Below are 16,919 nucleotides of genomic sequence, written 5' to 3' on the forward strand. Positions count from 1 at the left end.
TGAAGTTAAAAATGCACCTACCGGCCCCTCTAAAGTTCACTAATTAATACATTCCATCTAGTTTAATTTGAACACTAATGGAAAGGTAAAAATGACAAATTCTGGTAATCCTAGCACATAACTCCCCATATACCCACAACTTTTTTACATTTGAGTACAGCTTCAAAGAATAAGATACATGTCAATTTGTACACTAGGGATGTTGGAAGGTATATGTTTGAGCTTTGGACAGCGCCAGGCTAGCAGTTTCCACCTGCCTCCAGTGTTTATGCTAGGCTGAGCTAATCGCCTCCAGCTCAATACTTAGTGCACCAACATGAGAGTGGTATCAGTCTTAAGAGCATAAGTTTATTTCCCAAAATGTTGAACTATTTCATTAACTTTGTCAAGAAAGCACATATTGGTTTACTTTGTAGCATGTACTGTAGTGTAGCTTTGGGAGAGGTTTTCGAAGTAACTGAAGTAACCAATGAGAATAATGTTTTATGGTGGATTTTCCTTTTAATGTTAAACTGATAAAAGCATCGTGTATATGAGTCATTCCCTAAATGGACTTTCATGTGTGGAAACCCAAATAATTTTGGAATTGTGACTTTTTTTCCAGTCATACCACAGCAATGGATAATGCCAAGTGTTTAGTTTATATTCCCTTAACTTTGTAATATGCTTTTCTTTTTGACCAGTGTACAGTTCTCATAACATTAAGACAGCAAGATGCTGGTGAAGAGACTTATCTCCCAAAGGCAGGTTCCTGTTGATCTGATGGAAAGAATCACATGCAAGTTTGATGCATATTGAAGATGTTGCAGACCTTGGGGCTACTGAGCCTACAAAGGTCCAACCTTCACATCAGCTCTTTTGTGTCACCCCAGAGACAATTGGGGGGCAATGAAATTCTTTGCATCTGTGGCTGTGCTTCAAACTGCTTGTTGGTGTATTTTATTGTGCCTCCAAACACCAGGTTCACAGTATATGTACGTTAGACTTTTTAACTGCTGGAACGAAATTTGGAATTGAACCGACAAAAGTGGTTTAATGGCTTTTTCATGCTTTGGTTTGATTTTAGGGGTATTACTAACAAATAGTAGTGCTAAAACCAAGGCTTGCACTATAGTGGGAAATGTGAATGAAAAAAGATGTGGGAGAACTGTTGTATGTTGACCAGTTGTGGTCACTGAAGAATTGGTGCTAAGGAAAAATTTCTACAATGGAGATTTTACTGATAAGTGTCCTATAACCGACTGATGACATCATTTTCCAATCCTGCTGTTTTCTAGTCGCCTGCAATGGAAACAAATAGCTTAACATGAGTACAGTTGAGATCATGGTGAACTGCAGAAAAAATAATGTGGAAAAAAAGAGTGAACCATTTGGGATCCCAAACCAATAATTATGACACTGAACAGCATGCGTACTTTTTCTTCCCAGGATCAAACTGTGTACATTCATTTTGATTCATCCTGGGACTCATAATTGTGTAAGATGTCATAGGGGATACCTACTAGAAACAACTGAGAGAGGATCCCAAATGGCAGCAATGAGGAACACTAGTGAGAACATCCAGGTTTTGCAGATATACTGATGTTCATCCTTAAGGTTCAACTCACTTGTACTCTTTGTTTGCTGTTTTGGCATGACACTGTCCTCAATGCAATCTTCTGTCCCCAGTACATGAGAACAGTACTAGAACATGCGAGGAGAATGGCGCTACCAAAACTGTATGAACCTTAAAGATGGATTTTGAACGTTTTATAAAAAATTGAGAATCACTGTTAACTCTCATAAAACTTTTCATATTAAAAATTGATGGCTGGTATAGTCTGTTAACTTATTTCTTGAACACATGCTGTGTTTTTTCTCATTTAGTTCCAAAATGGGTCTTCTTCCAGCTAAATTTGCCAGCCAGAAGGACTGGATTAGAAGTCTGTTGTGGCCATCTGCAGTCCAGACCGACAGATGATGGACATTTTATAAAGTGACAATCGACTGTTGAAATAACTGTATGTGAGAAAAAGATCCATTTCAATTTGGAATCTCTGCTTTAAAAGTTTTGGCAGCTGTTTCCATCATGAAATGAAATGTTAACATGAAATATTATCACCACAGTTGATAACAATACAGATAGTCACCTTTTAAGAAGTGAGTTATAATGTATGTATGTTGATAGTGTTTTCCTGCAAACTGTCACAAAAGTAGTGAAGTCTATTTGGAAGTGGTAGCTGAACAGTCATGTTTGTCTTTGAGAGAGTGCTGTTCTAATGCTCTGGGTGTACAGAGTAGGTATTTTTTTACCGATGATCCATTGGGTTGCAAGCTGAATGTTAACTTCCTGTCTTCATCAGTCCAATTGTTTGTTCAAATTTAAAAGAGGCTTTGGACTAATTAAACAGATCCTTACTCTTAGAGCTACAACACTGTTGTGTTGCCTCAGATATGGTCATGTGACTAAAGAATAAACCTGACCTCATCCACAAACCTTGATTTTGACTTGACATCACAAAGTGATGAGATAATACAGAGAGCACAAGAATCTGAATTTGGGAGTCACAATTCAGTTCAGACACTCTCAGTCTTTCTGACTATAATACGACTCAGTCAAATATGACCATTTGGCATCCCTCACTAAGCATGTGCTCTAGCTGGGGTTGCAACATGGTTCAGGTCACAAAAAGTCTTGTTCATCACTCACCAATCTGCAGCAGATGTGTCCTCATCATTGCTTTGCAGAATGTAAATAGCAACAAACACTAAGTAGACACATTGTGGGCTGTTCAACAGTAGAGTCCCAGAAAGTGAAGACACACAGAGAATCTGTTGATACTTAAACCAGGGTAGTCAAAAAAAGCTGTAAACCTTGTGTGCACTTTTGGGCATTTTTTCTTTTTGTACATACTAATAATAGCATTTAAGATGTTTGGGTTTACATGTCTGGTTATAGTGCAATATATTTTGTATGCAAGCAGTTTCAATAAATAAAGGTTGATCTTCCTCTGTTAGCTCCGGCTGGTCTTTGAATTTTATGAGTTTCAGGATCTTGCTTTGTGAAAATGTCAAATGTACTGTAAAGTAATTAAAGGATTGCTTTTAAATTTGGTGCTTTAAAGCAACATCAATTCCAAGGTTGGGAAAGATATCAAAAGAAGTTAAGATTTAAATAGCCCGTTGTGCTAATATATTAAGTATTAGTTTAATCACGTGGCCATGCAATTACTTATAAAGAAAAAACAGAAGTCTTGTATATTATTACAAGAATTTGAAGCAGCATTTTTTTAATGTAACTTGCAGGCAGCTGAACAAGCTGAAAATACAACACTGACAACTATTCACCTTATTAAGTTGTTTAGACTAACAAACAGTTGCATATTTACTCAACCAGCAGACAAGGGACAACATTAACATTCATTCTGAGTCGTGTGTCTGGCCACCTGACAAATGTCAAGTATTCACTCTCCTTTTAGCTCTATTTTGGTCTCCACAGACTCCTGGAAAAGATGTCTGGCTCATTAGCTGCTAAATGATCCTTTCACTTGCTCATCATTATGTCTGTCTGCTGTTTGGTGCCGAGCAGTTATTGAACAGTGCTTCAAGCAAATTTTCTTTCTTTTTTTTTGGCTGAAAATTAGCCAATAGGAAGTTAGTGAGAGTGAACCAAAACATTAAAGTTGAGAGCCATATGACCAAAACATTGAGCTGAAAGACACTAAAATGCTCTTTAGAGCTGAGGAGAACTGTTATCATTTTCTGTGAGTTTATCAATACAAGCGACACCTTTCACGTTACATGTTAATTGATCCATTGTTAATATAAAAATATGTATTAGTGCAGCTTCAATATGTGCATCGTGTGCTGGTTTTATCACTGTCATTTATTCACTTCACTGACTAATTGTCAATCAGATTAAAAGAGCCCTAATTTCTCTTCAACTCTGCAAGGAACACAAAAAGTGATGTCATCGTTTGCCATAGGCCAACTAAAGATTTTCTTGTGCTACTGGGGGCGGCTAGTTGGACCTCAGAGGCCCTTGTCTTCCATGGTAATTGCAAGGATACACCCCTGTACCATACATCACAACTGTTTGATAAAACACTGTAGCCTTGAACAGGATCAGTATGTTTGGTCCATTAGTGAAATGACCACATGAGAACACTCGCGATGAAAGAAGATTATTATACAAGGCTCCCTTGTGGGGCTATTGAGCACAGTGACAGTCAAGTACCAAGGCCAAACCATCCTGCCTCCCAGTAACACTGCCTCTAAATGTGGAAAACTCTTGAAAATCATTTCAACACAACTCTAGTGGAAAGTATAGTAAATGTCCTAAATGACTTGATATTGAAAAATCAAGTAAAAAAGGAACTTGAGAAATATCAAGGACTACCTCAGTCCTTTTATGAATAAATGTTTTCAAATTACAGTCCATTGAAAAGAAATTAAAAAAAAACTCAGCTGCTGCTTTATACAGCTGATATATTGGTACAGATGATGATTATGCATGTATAAAGAGGTACAGACAGTTCCCTGCTGTTTATTAAGGTGTTATAAATATATAGTTCATTATAAATATCTAACAAGTTAACACACCATGCACAGTTAATCAACATACAACAAATCTACAGTCACACTAGTGAACACCCTGTAGCAGATGGAGATTTAACATTATAAGTTCATAGAACCAAATTAAATACTTTTACTTTTTTATTTTTTGTCTTTGAGAAGTGACGAGGTGATCACTATTTTTCACACATGTAAGATTCCGTAGTTATGCCTTTTGGGCCAATAAGAAATATTTATTAATGTGTAATTTTTTTAGACACAGTAATACTATATAGTTGTATTTTTTTTTTACAATAGTGTGCACTTTGCTTTGAAGAATAAAATAGGGAAGCTATTTTACTTCCATCCAGACTTCAACATGTAATAACCATTCTCTACTCTCTCTTATCCCCTGATAGATTGCTAACATGGTGGAAGCTTGAAGTGTAGCTGATAACAAGCTGCTGAACCTAGTTACACACACCAGGATTCAATCCCTCCGCTAGCTGGCTGGATGAATCTGGTGATATTCTCTATTTTTTCTTACTTGTCAGTAAATCAAAATGTATTTCAGAAATGGACTAACACACTGCTGTTTTTTTTTTCATGGAATTTGTTGACGAAATGAAGGGAAAAAAATAGAATAACAACATCCTTATCCTATGAACATGTATTTCTTTGAGTAAACTTAGCGTGGTGATACTTAAAAAGGCACACAGACTCATTTTTACAGTCAAATCAAATAGAAAACTATGATCTTATAGAAGGCATGCTGTGGGATGTAGAATACAAATGAAGTACTGTGTGCACCACAAACAATATTTACCTTAATAAGAGGACATGCAAACTAATGTGTATATTTAGAGTCAGGAGAGTTTTGAATGAGGTATACTCCTTTTGATATACTGTATAGCTTATTTTTCTTGTAATAGCATTTGATTTAAAGAATAAAGTCTTTGTGCCCAAGAATCTTTGGTGGAAAGTATGCAACTAATCAGCTTATCACGTATTTCTGCAAACAAGCGTTTTGCTGTGGAATGAACTGTGGAGTTCATCAGAGTCACACTGGTGGTTTTCAGCAAGTTTCTTACAGCACAAAAGATAAACTGCAGGTAAGAATAAAGGCAGAGGAAGATTTTTGTAATTGTGTGATGAAAAATATGATTCAGTGCAACATTTAACTCAATGTTCATCCATTTTCTTCATAGTGTAATACTTATGATGAACCACATGGTGGAGGTGTGGTGCTGTGTTGATTCACTACTGCTAATACATGCACCAGAGAGAGAGAGAGCGAGCGAGAGAGGGAGAGACAGAGAGAGAGAGAGATGAACATATTGAAAATTCATGACATGCACTTCTCAACTTCTGCAGGATACACAGCAAGTATAATGAGCTCAAAGCTGAGAACTTGGTCCTTCTTGACTATTTTATCAGTTTGTATTTTTCTTTTCAGCTCAGTGTGTCTGTGAGTGAGACTCTAACTCTCCATATCACCATTTAAATATAAATTACTGGCACAGCTGTGGCCTTAACAACACTGCCAAAAAAAAAGGAAACCTCTAAACAAACAGCCACTCTGGTCGTAGTAAAGACTGTGTAATGACTTCAAATTGAATTGCGGAGTGTAATCATGAATTTATGTGTGTAGCTCTATGTATATTTGCCCTTCTCGCTATAGTCACATTTTTTCTGAATGTCTGTCTATCTCTTTTTGTCATTTAATTCTCCACTAACTCATCCTGCAATTTCTTTTTCATTTCTGCTATATCTTTGTATCCGTTCCTCTCTCTCTCCTCAGTCACTCTCTGTCTCTCAGTGTCTGACCTAGTTTTGGACAGCCTTTCTTCCACACACACACACACACACACACACACACACACACACACGCACCCCGAATGCACCCAATGTTCCCGCAGGTGCTTAAAATCCTTGAATATTTGTTGAATTTTGATGTGGTGTTTTTAACGTCCGGAGATGTCTGGAATTTTGATTTGTGGGGTTGAAATGGCTGGAATTGATCAAGGTCGTGAAACAGCACTTTCAGACAGCAGCCAGCAGTATTTTATTCCCATCATGCTCTATGGTTAACTCACACACTTCCACTGAAGAGCCGAGGACAAGTATCGTGAGTTTTTTCTCTTCTCTCTGTGGCTGCTGTTTGTACTTGCAGAGCGTGATGCAGAGTAGTGCTGGCATGTTGCCCCGGACCAGACCAAAATACTCACGCACACAAACTCTGTGACACGCTATCCAAAACAACACACACACACACACACACACACACACACACACAGTTCACAGTATATCTTCAAATGTTATTTCCGATACATTTCGACTCCTCATGTTCCCTCTGCTGCAATCACGGGTGAAAAAACATGCAAGCTTTTGCGTAGGAGGGCTTTTTTTTTTTGTTTTTTTATTTTTTTTTAAAAGGAGAGGACAGTGATGTCACAAAGGAACCATTGCTACAACACATGCTGAGTGAGAAGTTTCAACCATCTGCTCGATCATTATTCATAGCAAGGCGTAAACAGTAAAAACGTGCTGCTGGGCATGTGTTGCGTGATGGAGAGCGAGGATGGTGGGCTGCTAAACTGTTATTAACACGCTTGTAGCACGACTGATCGGAAACAAAGGTGAAGTGGTCGGATGAAGACATAAAAGCAGGTGACAGCTTGTGAGGTTCAAAGACAGTGCAGTACTTTTGAGTACATTTGTCACTACTAGCTTGCTGCTTTGCCACCTCTCTGCACCCAAGTTACTTCACTGAAGCTGAACAAGACAACTTTCCATCCTAATTGCAGCAGCGACCGTCTGGAATCCTGTAACCAATCAGTGTAGACACCGGGCTCATGAACACGCTTCACCTGACTATTTGCTATTTTCAGGTGATAATTTGGATTTTGGGATAAAGTTTGGGTGATACAGAAGGGTAATGGTGTGTACATCCAATCCTGTATTTAGGACAGGTGCGTGATAGATCGCTTTAGAGCTTTAAATTGCATCGCACGGTTGTTCTCAGCAGATGGAGTTTGTCTGGTTGTCGAAGAAGAAAAAAAAGCTACTTTTATTTTTATATTTAAAATATTTTGAAAGTGAAATACAGCATAATGTGGCTACTATGCACAAGACTCAATAGACCCCACAGACGAGAGAATAATGGCAAAGGAAAGAAATAAGTAACCCTGAAATTACAGTTACAGAATGACCAGCCACATCAAAATCACATGAAAATGCTGATCAGTTCAGTTCAGTACGGTTTATGAGCTATAATCCAGTGTGTGGATACTCTGCTTTCTTCCGTTTCTGTCCACAAGTGCGTCTGAGCAGGACGTCAGATCTTGAGAATTGGTACTTTCTCTGTACTGTAGCCCTACTTTGTGGTGTATTTTTGCAAAAAACTTTCCAATACTGCTAAATTTTAGATTAAAGCCCTACACTTTGCATTCAGATTGACCTCAAAAAACAACAGAGGTCATACTACACCCCCTACACCAGGAGAACAAGGAGGTCATGTCCTCTGTATTACTGGAAATTTGACACATTTACACATTTATACATGATGGATTTTTAGACTAAATATCTTTAAGTTGAAAAAGATCATTATATTAATTTAAATTATGATAAAGAGCTTTAGTATTTTAGTATTATACGCTGATATCTGTGGGGAAAAATCAGGTAGCGAGATCAAATTGACAGAAAAAAATCTATGTGAATAGAAAAGTGAATTATTAAAATGTGTTTTTCAAAAAAGAAAGAAAAGAAAGTCTAACATGTTTCAGACTGTTTATGGTGGCTAGAGTCAAAGCTGTCTTTGTGGGGTTGTATTTTGGAATCTGGGCCTCGGTAGTCTATTTAAAATGTTGGCTACAGCCCTGCCACGCACCATGCATTAATACACACCCTGTAGCTGAACAAAGACTCCTCATGGCTCGCTGAGTGAGCTGGTGCACTCATTATACTTTACTGTCACACCTTTGAATCTAATGCCATTTCCCATTTCACAGAGTATGATGAGATAACAAAAATCAACCGTGAGATTCTTAAGTTTTAACCGGACTCATGAGAACACACAGATCAGAACTGAAATGACTTGTCTTGTGGTTTCCTGCAAGATGAAGATTAAACCGATAACATGTATCATCTGTAACATGAAGCAGAAATACAAGTGCAGCTTTTTTTTTTTTTTTTTTTTTTTTTTTTTAAAAGCATTCAAATCATTTTCCAGCTGTTGCAGTCAATGTTTCACATTTCTTGGGATGCAAGGTTTATTTTTGTGAGATCCGTGCAACAAAAATAGCTCTACTTGTTATGAAGGGAAATTTTTGCAGTGAATATCTCACTGTTACTTGTCTTGTACAGCCTTCTTCAGTGTGTGTGTGTGTGTGTGTGTGTGTGTGTGTGTGTGTGTGTGCTCTCTCTCCCTCCCTCCACCTCTGCCTGGCTGTCAGCTTGCCTTGACCACGTAGCAGCTTCCTGGCAGGCAGCCGCTTGTGTCTACTCTCTCTCTCTCTCTCTCTCTCTCTCTCTCCCTCTCTGACACTCACACTCACACACACACACACACACACACACACACACAGTATCAGTAGCCTATGTAGAACCACGTAGCACCAGCTTTGGATTTTAACCACCAACAGCACCAGCCGAAGCGGCCATGGATCTCTTTGAATTCGACTTTTTCAGAGACTGGGAGCTTGAACAACCATGGTAAGTCCTGCGCACACAGGTTTGTTATTTTCTGTATGTTTTTTTTTAATTTTTATTTTTATTTTTTGTAACTAAATATATGTGCAGGATTTAGGGGGATGAGCGGACATGACATCCCCGCTTTTTGAGGCAAAATCAAGGCTTGCGTTGCGTTTTTGGGGGGGATGGAGAGGAAGCCAAAGTGAGTCCCGGAGAAATCGTGCAAACCGTGTTTCTTTGTCACCGTAAGCTGCCGTTGTTGCTTGAGACGAACCGGGAGGCTCAGCATGCATACGTAGCCTGCACACACACACACACACACACACACACAGACACACACACGCACACACAGCACAACGCCGGCTTTTACTGTCTCATTGTGATATATTAAGGAATGTTTGATTTGAATGTGAGACCGCACCGGGTGATGTGACAGAGCGGTGACATGAGAGAAAGGTGGATGTGACACAGGTAACACATAAGTTTGATACTACATTATTTATTTCAGTTCAGTCCTGAAAATCTCATCTTTTTTTTGGCTAAAAAAAAAAAAAAAGGTTGGTAAACAGAGTTTAGGTGAGTTCACCCTCCACCTTTGTCTGCCTGCTGTCAGTACAGGTGACATCCACAGTCACACACACACACACACACACACACACACACACACACACACACACACACACACACACAGTCATGGGCACATAATGAAGGAGTGAAGTTGGGTTGTGGTGATTTTAGGAAGTGCTGCAAGACAGATCAAGTCCTTCATGCACTGATCACTGTGAGTCAAGCAGTTCACAGTTCATAGCTGCTAAAACTAGATTTTCTTCCTCTTGTGCACACAATGATCATTTCATGGAAAGAATCAACAGCACCGGGCTTGTGGTTTGTACTTTAGTCTTTCATGCTGCTGTCTTGTTAATTAATCAAATAGCTGGATGACCGAAAATTAATCTGCAGCTATTTTCATAACCAACTGTAATTTGTGTTTTCTGCAAAAAAAAAAGAGCAGAAAACACTAAATATTCTCTGGTTCCAGCTTCTCTTGTGTGATTTGCACCTTTTTCTCTGTTTCATGTGATTGTATAAGAATATCTTCAGGTTTCAGACTGTCAGTCAGACTAAATAAGACATTTGAAGATGTCGCCTTGGGCTCTGGGAACATGTGATCAGCATTTTTCACTTTTTTTCTGATAATTTATAGACTAAATTAATCGATGATTAATCAATATAGAAAATATTTGTTGCAGCCCTAATCCATACTGTGCAATATTGCATTGCCTTTACTTACCTTCCTCAGCGGGGATTTTTTTAGATGCAACAGAGGACATACTGTAAGAACAAAGACCCGCAGTGTCATCACCAGAGAGGCCAAAAGATGTTGGTGGTGTAAAAGAACGCCATGAGGCTGTCTGCTTTGGAAAACATTACAGCACACTGGTTTATACAAAAATTGAACATAAGGAAAGTAACAGTCTGTCTGCCAGCTTGGATTGGGCAGCTCACAGTTTTGGCTTCGGTGTATGATGAATGCAAGATGAGGTGATGTGGAGAAACTCCGTGCATGCTCAGGAAAATTTGAGGAATAAAATAAACCCATGCGTGAAAATCAAAGATGTTATCAGACGTGTGTCATTACAGTTTTGTACATGTGGGATAAAAATTGTGCTGGATTTGTCTGTGCTGTGTCTTGCAATTGCTTTACAACTGTGTCAGTCCAACTAAAGGATGCTTAAAATATCAGTCCCTGAAAATGAAATAGGTTCTCTGATATCAAATTAGCCTGTCATCCAAAAATCCCAAGAAAGGGTTAAATATAACAAGGAATACTATTTCTCTGAATTATTTTTGAAAATATTGCAACGTTGGTTTTTGCAGAAATTAGACAAAAGAAAAGTAATTAAAGAATAATTCTACAATTCAGTTCAGCTTTACAGGTACTGGGTAGCTCCCAGTTTAGGCTTCAGTGTGAATGAATGTGATTGAAGTTGATGTGCATGTTCCAGAAACCTGTAACTACAAACAAGCTGCGTGATGAGAAACAGTATCAGACATGTTTCACTACAGCTTTTACATGCTGGATAAATATTGTACCGGATATATTTTTATGTATGCTGTGGTCCATGCAGTGTTGTGCTGTCCAAATATGTATCTGTCTCACATAGTGCTAAAATAGTCAGGAGGATGGTAGGAGGTTGATCATATACTGTATAACAGCCTCTCCAGGTCAACCATGTATCGTAGTGGGAGCACAATAACTTGGCAACCACGTTGCTGTTTTGAATCCTTCTTATTCCAGCTGGAAAACTGAGCTGTTAAAGTGACACACAGTGCTGTCCCCCAGCAGCCACCACGGATGGGCCCTGGAGCAAGGTACTTAACCCCCCACTGCTGGAGAGGAGCTGCTCAGGGCTGAACAACAAGCTCAGGGTGTCTAAACGTGTAACCCTCCCCGTGCCACCAGTCCATCACGCCGCTGCTGTCACTTGGTCCTGATGGGAAACTGGGCTTGCACAGAAACAGGCTTTATTAGAGGGGAAAAAAAATACAGAAACGAAGAAACTGTAGATTAAAATGAAGAACAATTAGCAGAGCTGCTGATGGGTTGACCAGGTTGTACGATGAACCTTGATTAGGTCTTGTAGGTGAAGGTGTGCCAGTCTCTAGAAGACTCTTCTTGACACTGTGTGATTGTATGTTCATGGTCTGGTGTAATAAGATGAAGGGAGGACAACTTTATCAAATGTTAAGGGTTAGCTGACAAGGAGCTATTGTTGTCTATCAGAAGTACAGGTGGATGTCTTAGGGAGGAATTAGGAAAGGTGGATGATTGGGTCAACAAAGAGTGTGACGTTGTTATAGGTGACCACTTTTCATTTGTCGTTTCCAATGCTGGATTCTTTTAACCATGACCATGATCATTCCCAGCCTTAACTAAGTAAAGAAAAAAAAAGACATCCAGATCCTCATAAGCTTGTGATCTTAACATGGGAGCCTGAATTTTGTTTCCCATTTCCCACCACGATTAGGGATTACACCGAACTGATCCGCTGGATCAGTATCAGGAGCTGATACTGACCTAAGTGGATCAGGTATTGGCAAGATGTGACCACTTCAGATTAAAGGAAAATACTTTGGCATTCAGTGTCTCCTCTATCAGTTACATTGATTAAGTCATGGCAGGCTACCAGAGCAATCACTCGTCTCATGTTGCCTTACATAAAAATAATTCCAACAAGTTCATCGCAGCGTGGCAGACAGAGACGGGATTTGTTTCTTTTAATCATGATCACAGTAGTCCCCTAACCTTGACCGTGTAGTTTTTGTGCATAACCCTAAGCAAATCAATTATCAGTGGTGGAGTTCGCCATTCCCTACGCATGTCAGAGCTGTATTAAGTTACTGCTAATGTGAATGTTTCCTACTGCTGCTGCAGTGGGAAACATCAGTGAACTACTCCTCCTACATGAGGTGGCTTTTATCGTGAAGCAGCCTCAGGAAACAGTGTATTTGTGACCACGATTAGTGCTGACAGCGACTGTTCATCAAAAATGAACTAAACGAGACACGGTCATTTTCGGCATTTTTGACTGTGGATCGGTTTTAAATAGTGCAGAGAGGAATGAAACAAGAAGGAACAGCCAACAGTGAGCTGCAGGTGACAGGCTGCACAGCTCCAACTTCTCAGCAAGCAGGGGTTAAATTGTGCCGGGGCTGGCCAGGGCTCAGCCACGGCACTGGCCAGCACTACGCTGTTCTGTCATCAGGGGACACTTTCTTCAACAATGTATATATTTTCATACTTTTCTCAGTCTTAATAATTCAAACAATGTCTAAAACACATTTTCTTCTTAGCTATATATATATATATATATCCACACGTATACATACACATGTATGTACATACACAATGTGCACACTGACATACAAAATAAAACAAAACAAACGTGTTCTTTGCACAATGTTGAGGTGCATCAAGCTAGCAAACAAAAAAAACAGCTAAACATGGCTCAGTTCACATGCAGCAGACTGTCTCATTTACTGAGAATATCTGTTAATAAATGTTTAATTTTACAAACAGGGACAGAAAATAAAACATGGACCTACCCGGTTGTGCTCAGTTAATAAATCTGTTTCTCTGAACGCAACACAGCTCAGTGTCAGTTTAAGCTAGCTAACAGCTTCATGTTAGCGATGAAACAAGCATTATTTCCTACCTGCATTCTGCGAAGACCTGCCCTACTCTGCCTCTGACCGGCTCTGACTCTGATATCCTACTCTTACCCAAACATCTCACTTTACCTGCCCAAACCTAACCAACTGAACCAACAAAGGCAACAAGTTCTAGCCAATCAGAGGCAGAGTAGGGCGGGTCTTCACAAAATGCGGGTGGGGAAAAAAAGAAGGTGTGAAGCAAGAAGAAAACCAAAAATTAGATTTTGTATTCAAAATAAAACGGTATTATATAAGCAAAAATACATATTCAAAACATAATTTAATGTCTATATATTGTTTTTTACTTGATTATATGGTGTTTTTCTCTTATGTAATGTAATATGTGTGTATTTTTGCTTTGGTACATACATCTCTTTAAAAGTCAAAGCTCTTATTTTATCCGTACAACCGTAACTGTCTGTTGTATTTGTCCAAACTTGACTTTGGTATTAAAGAAAGTATGAATTTAAATTTTTATTTTATTTGATAGGGACGGTGCAATTTAACATAGTTCCAATACATACAGAGCATGAAACTGATGTACTGCACAGAGAGTTTATAGCTATTGCTAATTTTCAACTCTTGTCCCTAGTTGGGCTTTACATATACTGTGCAATTAAAACATACAGCTTTCATTATAAAACCACTGTACACTACAGACATGGAAGAACAATAAAATACACACACTATAATACATTGATTGTGATTTACAGTGTAAAAGAGAAAAATTAAATAATACAATACAATTAGCTAAAAATGGGCACAGCTCTGGTTTGTTTTTATCTAGAATGACTTTGTTTAGTGTTTTAGTGCTCAGAGCAGAGGGTTGTCTCACCTTGTTATATTTTATTTACAGTTTGTCAAATGATATCAATCAAATCTTGTAGTCTATGCACACACCCATGTGCACCCATAGCAACCCTGAAACCACAAAGTCCCCCCTCCCACATAACAAATCCCAATTTAACCCCTGTCAGCAAGGTAACAATTCCACTTTGCCCCGCTGTTGTGTGGAAAACTACTCTGTGCTGTGTACAGCATGAAATCACTGTTTCTTTATATTTGACTGACTTCCGTAATAAAACAGCATGATTTTGTTTAGTTGGGCTGTAAACAGACAGAGTAGTTGCTCTTCTGTTGTGTTTCTGACAAATTAACCACAGGTGTCACCAAATCAACCAGGAATGAAATCTTGAGAACTATAACTGTAACTTGTGGCTAAACAATGACAAACGATATTATCCTGATGAAAGCCACCGCAGAACAGAAAATGCCCCTATTTGTTGTTTAGTTTGGAGGATCTGCTGCCAAATTTCTGTCCAGTAAATGAGCAGCTGGGAGTATATGTGACTTTTGTTTGAAAGTTGTGATTCACCTTCTAATTGGACAGTGTTAAACGTCACATATCATGAAAAACTCACTTTGTCAGTGTTTGGGCACATACGTTTGGGTCTCTGATGTGCTTACCAACACAAACTGTGATATTAGACAACCCAGTCAGTTTTTTGTGGGCTAGCTAGGTCCCAAAACGTGTGACTGTGAGCCATTCAGATTTGCCTCCTCATACATCAAGTAGGGGCTCATTGGAATTGTATCGCCCCCCCATCTGAGTATCTCTACCCACAGCGGACAGAAGAGCTGAGTGGATAAAGTTTATTTTTGATGGCAACGTTCCAGTTACAGCTGGTAAAAACCTGTATGTGTGTGTTAACCACTTTGTGTCTGACTGCTTTACCGACCTGGGTCAGTACAACGCAGGACTGGCCACGAAACTTTTCTGAAAGAGGGATCAATACCAACTATCCGTGACAGAACTGCCAACAAGGAGAATGTAAGTATTTAAAAAATATTTGTGTTTAGCACTAGCTAACGCTAACGCTGAGGTAATAGATGTAATTTTCTTGAAAGTTACTGACGTTACTTGCAGGATCCACAATAACATTATTGATATTAGTTTGTTAGTTAAATGTCTATAAGATTAACTCCGTCTTATCAACACTCATAATAACAAGAGAGTAAAATGAGAGAATGGATGGTGATGTCCACTTTGTTTCTTGCTGCTGATTTTATAGAGATTCACAAGAAGTTTATGACTTGCTGTGAATCATGGAGGCCATTTCACCTCCGGCCCCGTCCCACATGTAGACGGTCTGCAGATTAAGTTACAGATGTGTTCCACTCAGGTAGCCAGGGGTTAGCGACGTTAGCATGTTGTGCTAGGGTAAAATGTGTTTTACGACCATCTGTATTTCTTAATACCTAAGGGAATGTGTACAGTGTATATTTACATGTGCTCTCCACCATCTATTATTTCTCCTTCCAGGACTCTACCTGGCAGCCCTGCACGTTAATGAAAATACTGGGTGTCCCCAAGCAGCAACATCAGCTGGCGAGCAGCTATTTAAAGTCAATTTCCCAAAGTCCAAGAAGGAAGAATGCACAGAAAAGCCAGTGAAAGCAGAGCCAACCTTCTGTAAGTTTTACAAGCTTTTATTGAAAATCCCACAAAGTCAAAAAATGGGCAAACAGCCACTATACAACAAGTGAAAAATGAATTACATATAAAGTAATCGTCTTCAAATGACCTTCATGATAAATAAACCTAAAAAAAATAAATGTGCAACCCTGCAACAGGGCTACTGGGTTATTGGAGAATTTCCCAAAGTATAAATAATCTTTTTCTTTTTTTGTATTACAGATTACGTGGATGAACTGTTTTTCCAGGACTCTGCCCCATATGGTTGAGGTGCTGAAGATCCCCATCCCTGAGGATCTCTCTGCCCAGTTTGAAAGACCAGAGAAACAGGAAGCGATAGCCAGCTACATGTAGAGGTTCAGGTCTGAACCACGCATACCTTCCTTGAGCGTCAGGGAATTCAGTCCATATCCGTAGCACCAGGGAGGCAGGCAGCTTGGATTCTCCAGCCCAGAAAGCCCCAACACCAGCTTACAAAGCTTCTGTAGGCCGAGTATCTGTAATGGCTGAGCAAAGGGTACGTGATATTTAGTCAACAGTAAATGGTGACACCCATTTATAGTGTGTCCATCCTAATATGTTTTATGTGAAACCTTACTGATAAAACAAATTTTGTTGTTTTTGTAAACAATACTTTTTATTAGCATTTTTCCCTATTTTTAAACACTCAGGACTGCTGTACAAGGTGGTACATTGAATAACTTTGTTTCAAAAGTTGTGTGGTATTTGCTGTAATGATCTTTATGACAATAAAAGCTAAGTCTATATAAACTGTTTTGTGTGCTTGCAGTGTTTGATATATAAAGTGTTAACAAGTGACAAACATGAAAGATGAACAGTAATCAGTGCAAGATAGAGGAAACAATATGTATTCTATTTTCTTCTTTACTCATATTTATATCACAATAATAATTGACAATTTATATGCATAAAAAATACTTAAAGCTCTATTCCCCTTAAGACGTAAAGGCTCATAGTCCACTCTATAAATGTTGAATATATT

The 16,919-nt window shown here is 38.8% G+C and overlaps 1 protein-coding gene across 2 annotated transcripts in view; it reads left to right on the forward strand.

The window, feature by feature from the left end:
* Positions 1 to 8,259: 8,259 nt before the first annotated feature.
* Positions 8,260 to 16,919, forward strand: part of aff2 (AF4/FMR2 family, member 2) — a 169,347-nt gene continuing 160,687 nt past the window's right edge. For both annotated transcript variants that reach the window (XM_067598612.1, XM_067598613.1), the window contains exon 1: positions 8,260 to 9,246. In XM_067598612.1, coding sequence (XP_067454713.1) covers positions 9,194 to 9,246 — 53 coding nt within the window. In that variant the 5' untranslated portion in view covers positions 8,260 to 9,193. The remainder of the gene's footprint in view (positions 9,247 to 16,919) is intronic.

The sequence above is a fragment of the Thunnus thynnus genome, chromosome 9, assembly GCF_963924715.1.
Source record: "Thunnus thynnus chromosome 9, fThuThy2.1, whole genome shotgun sequence".
NCBI lineage: Eukaryota > Metazoa > Chordata > Actinopteri > Scombriformes > Scombridae > Thunnus > Thunnus thynnus.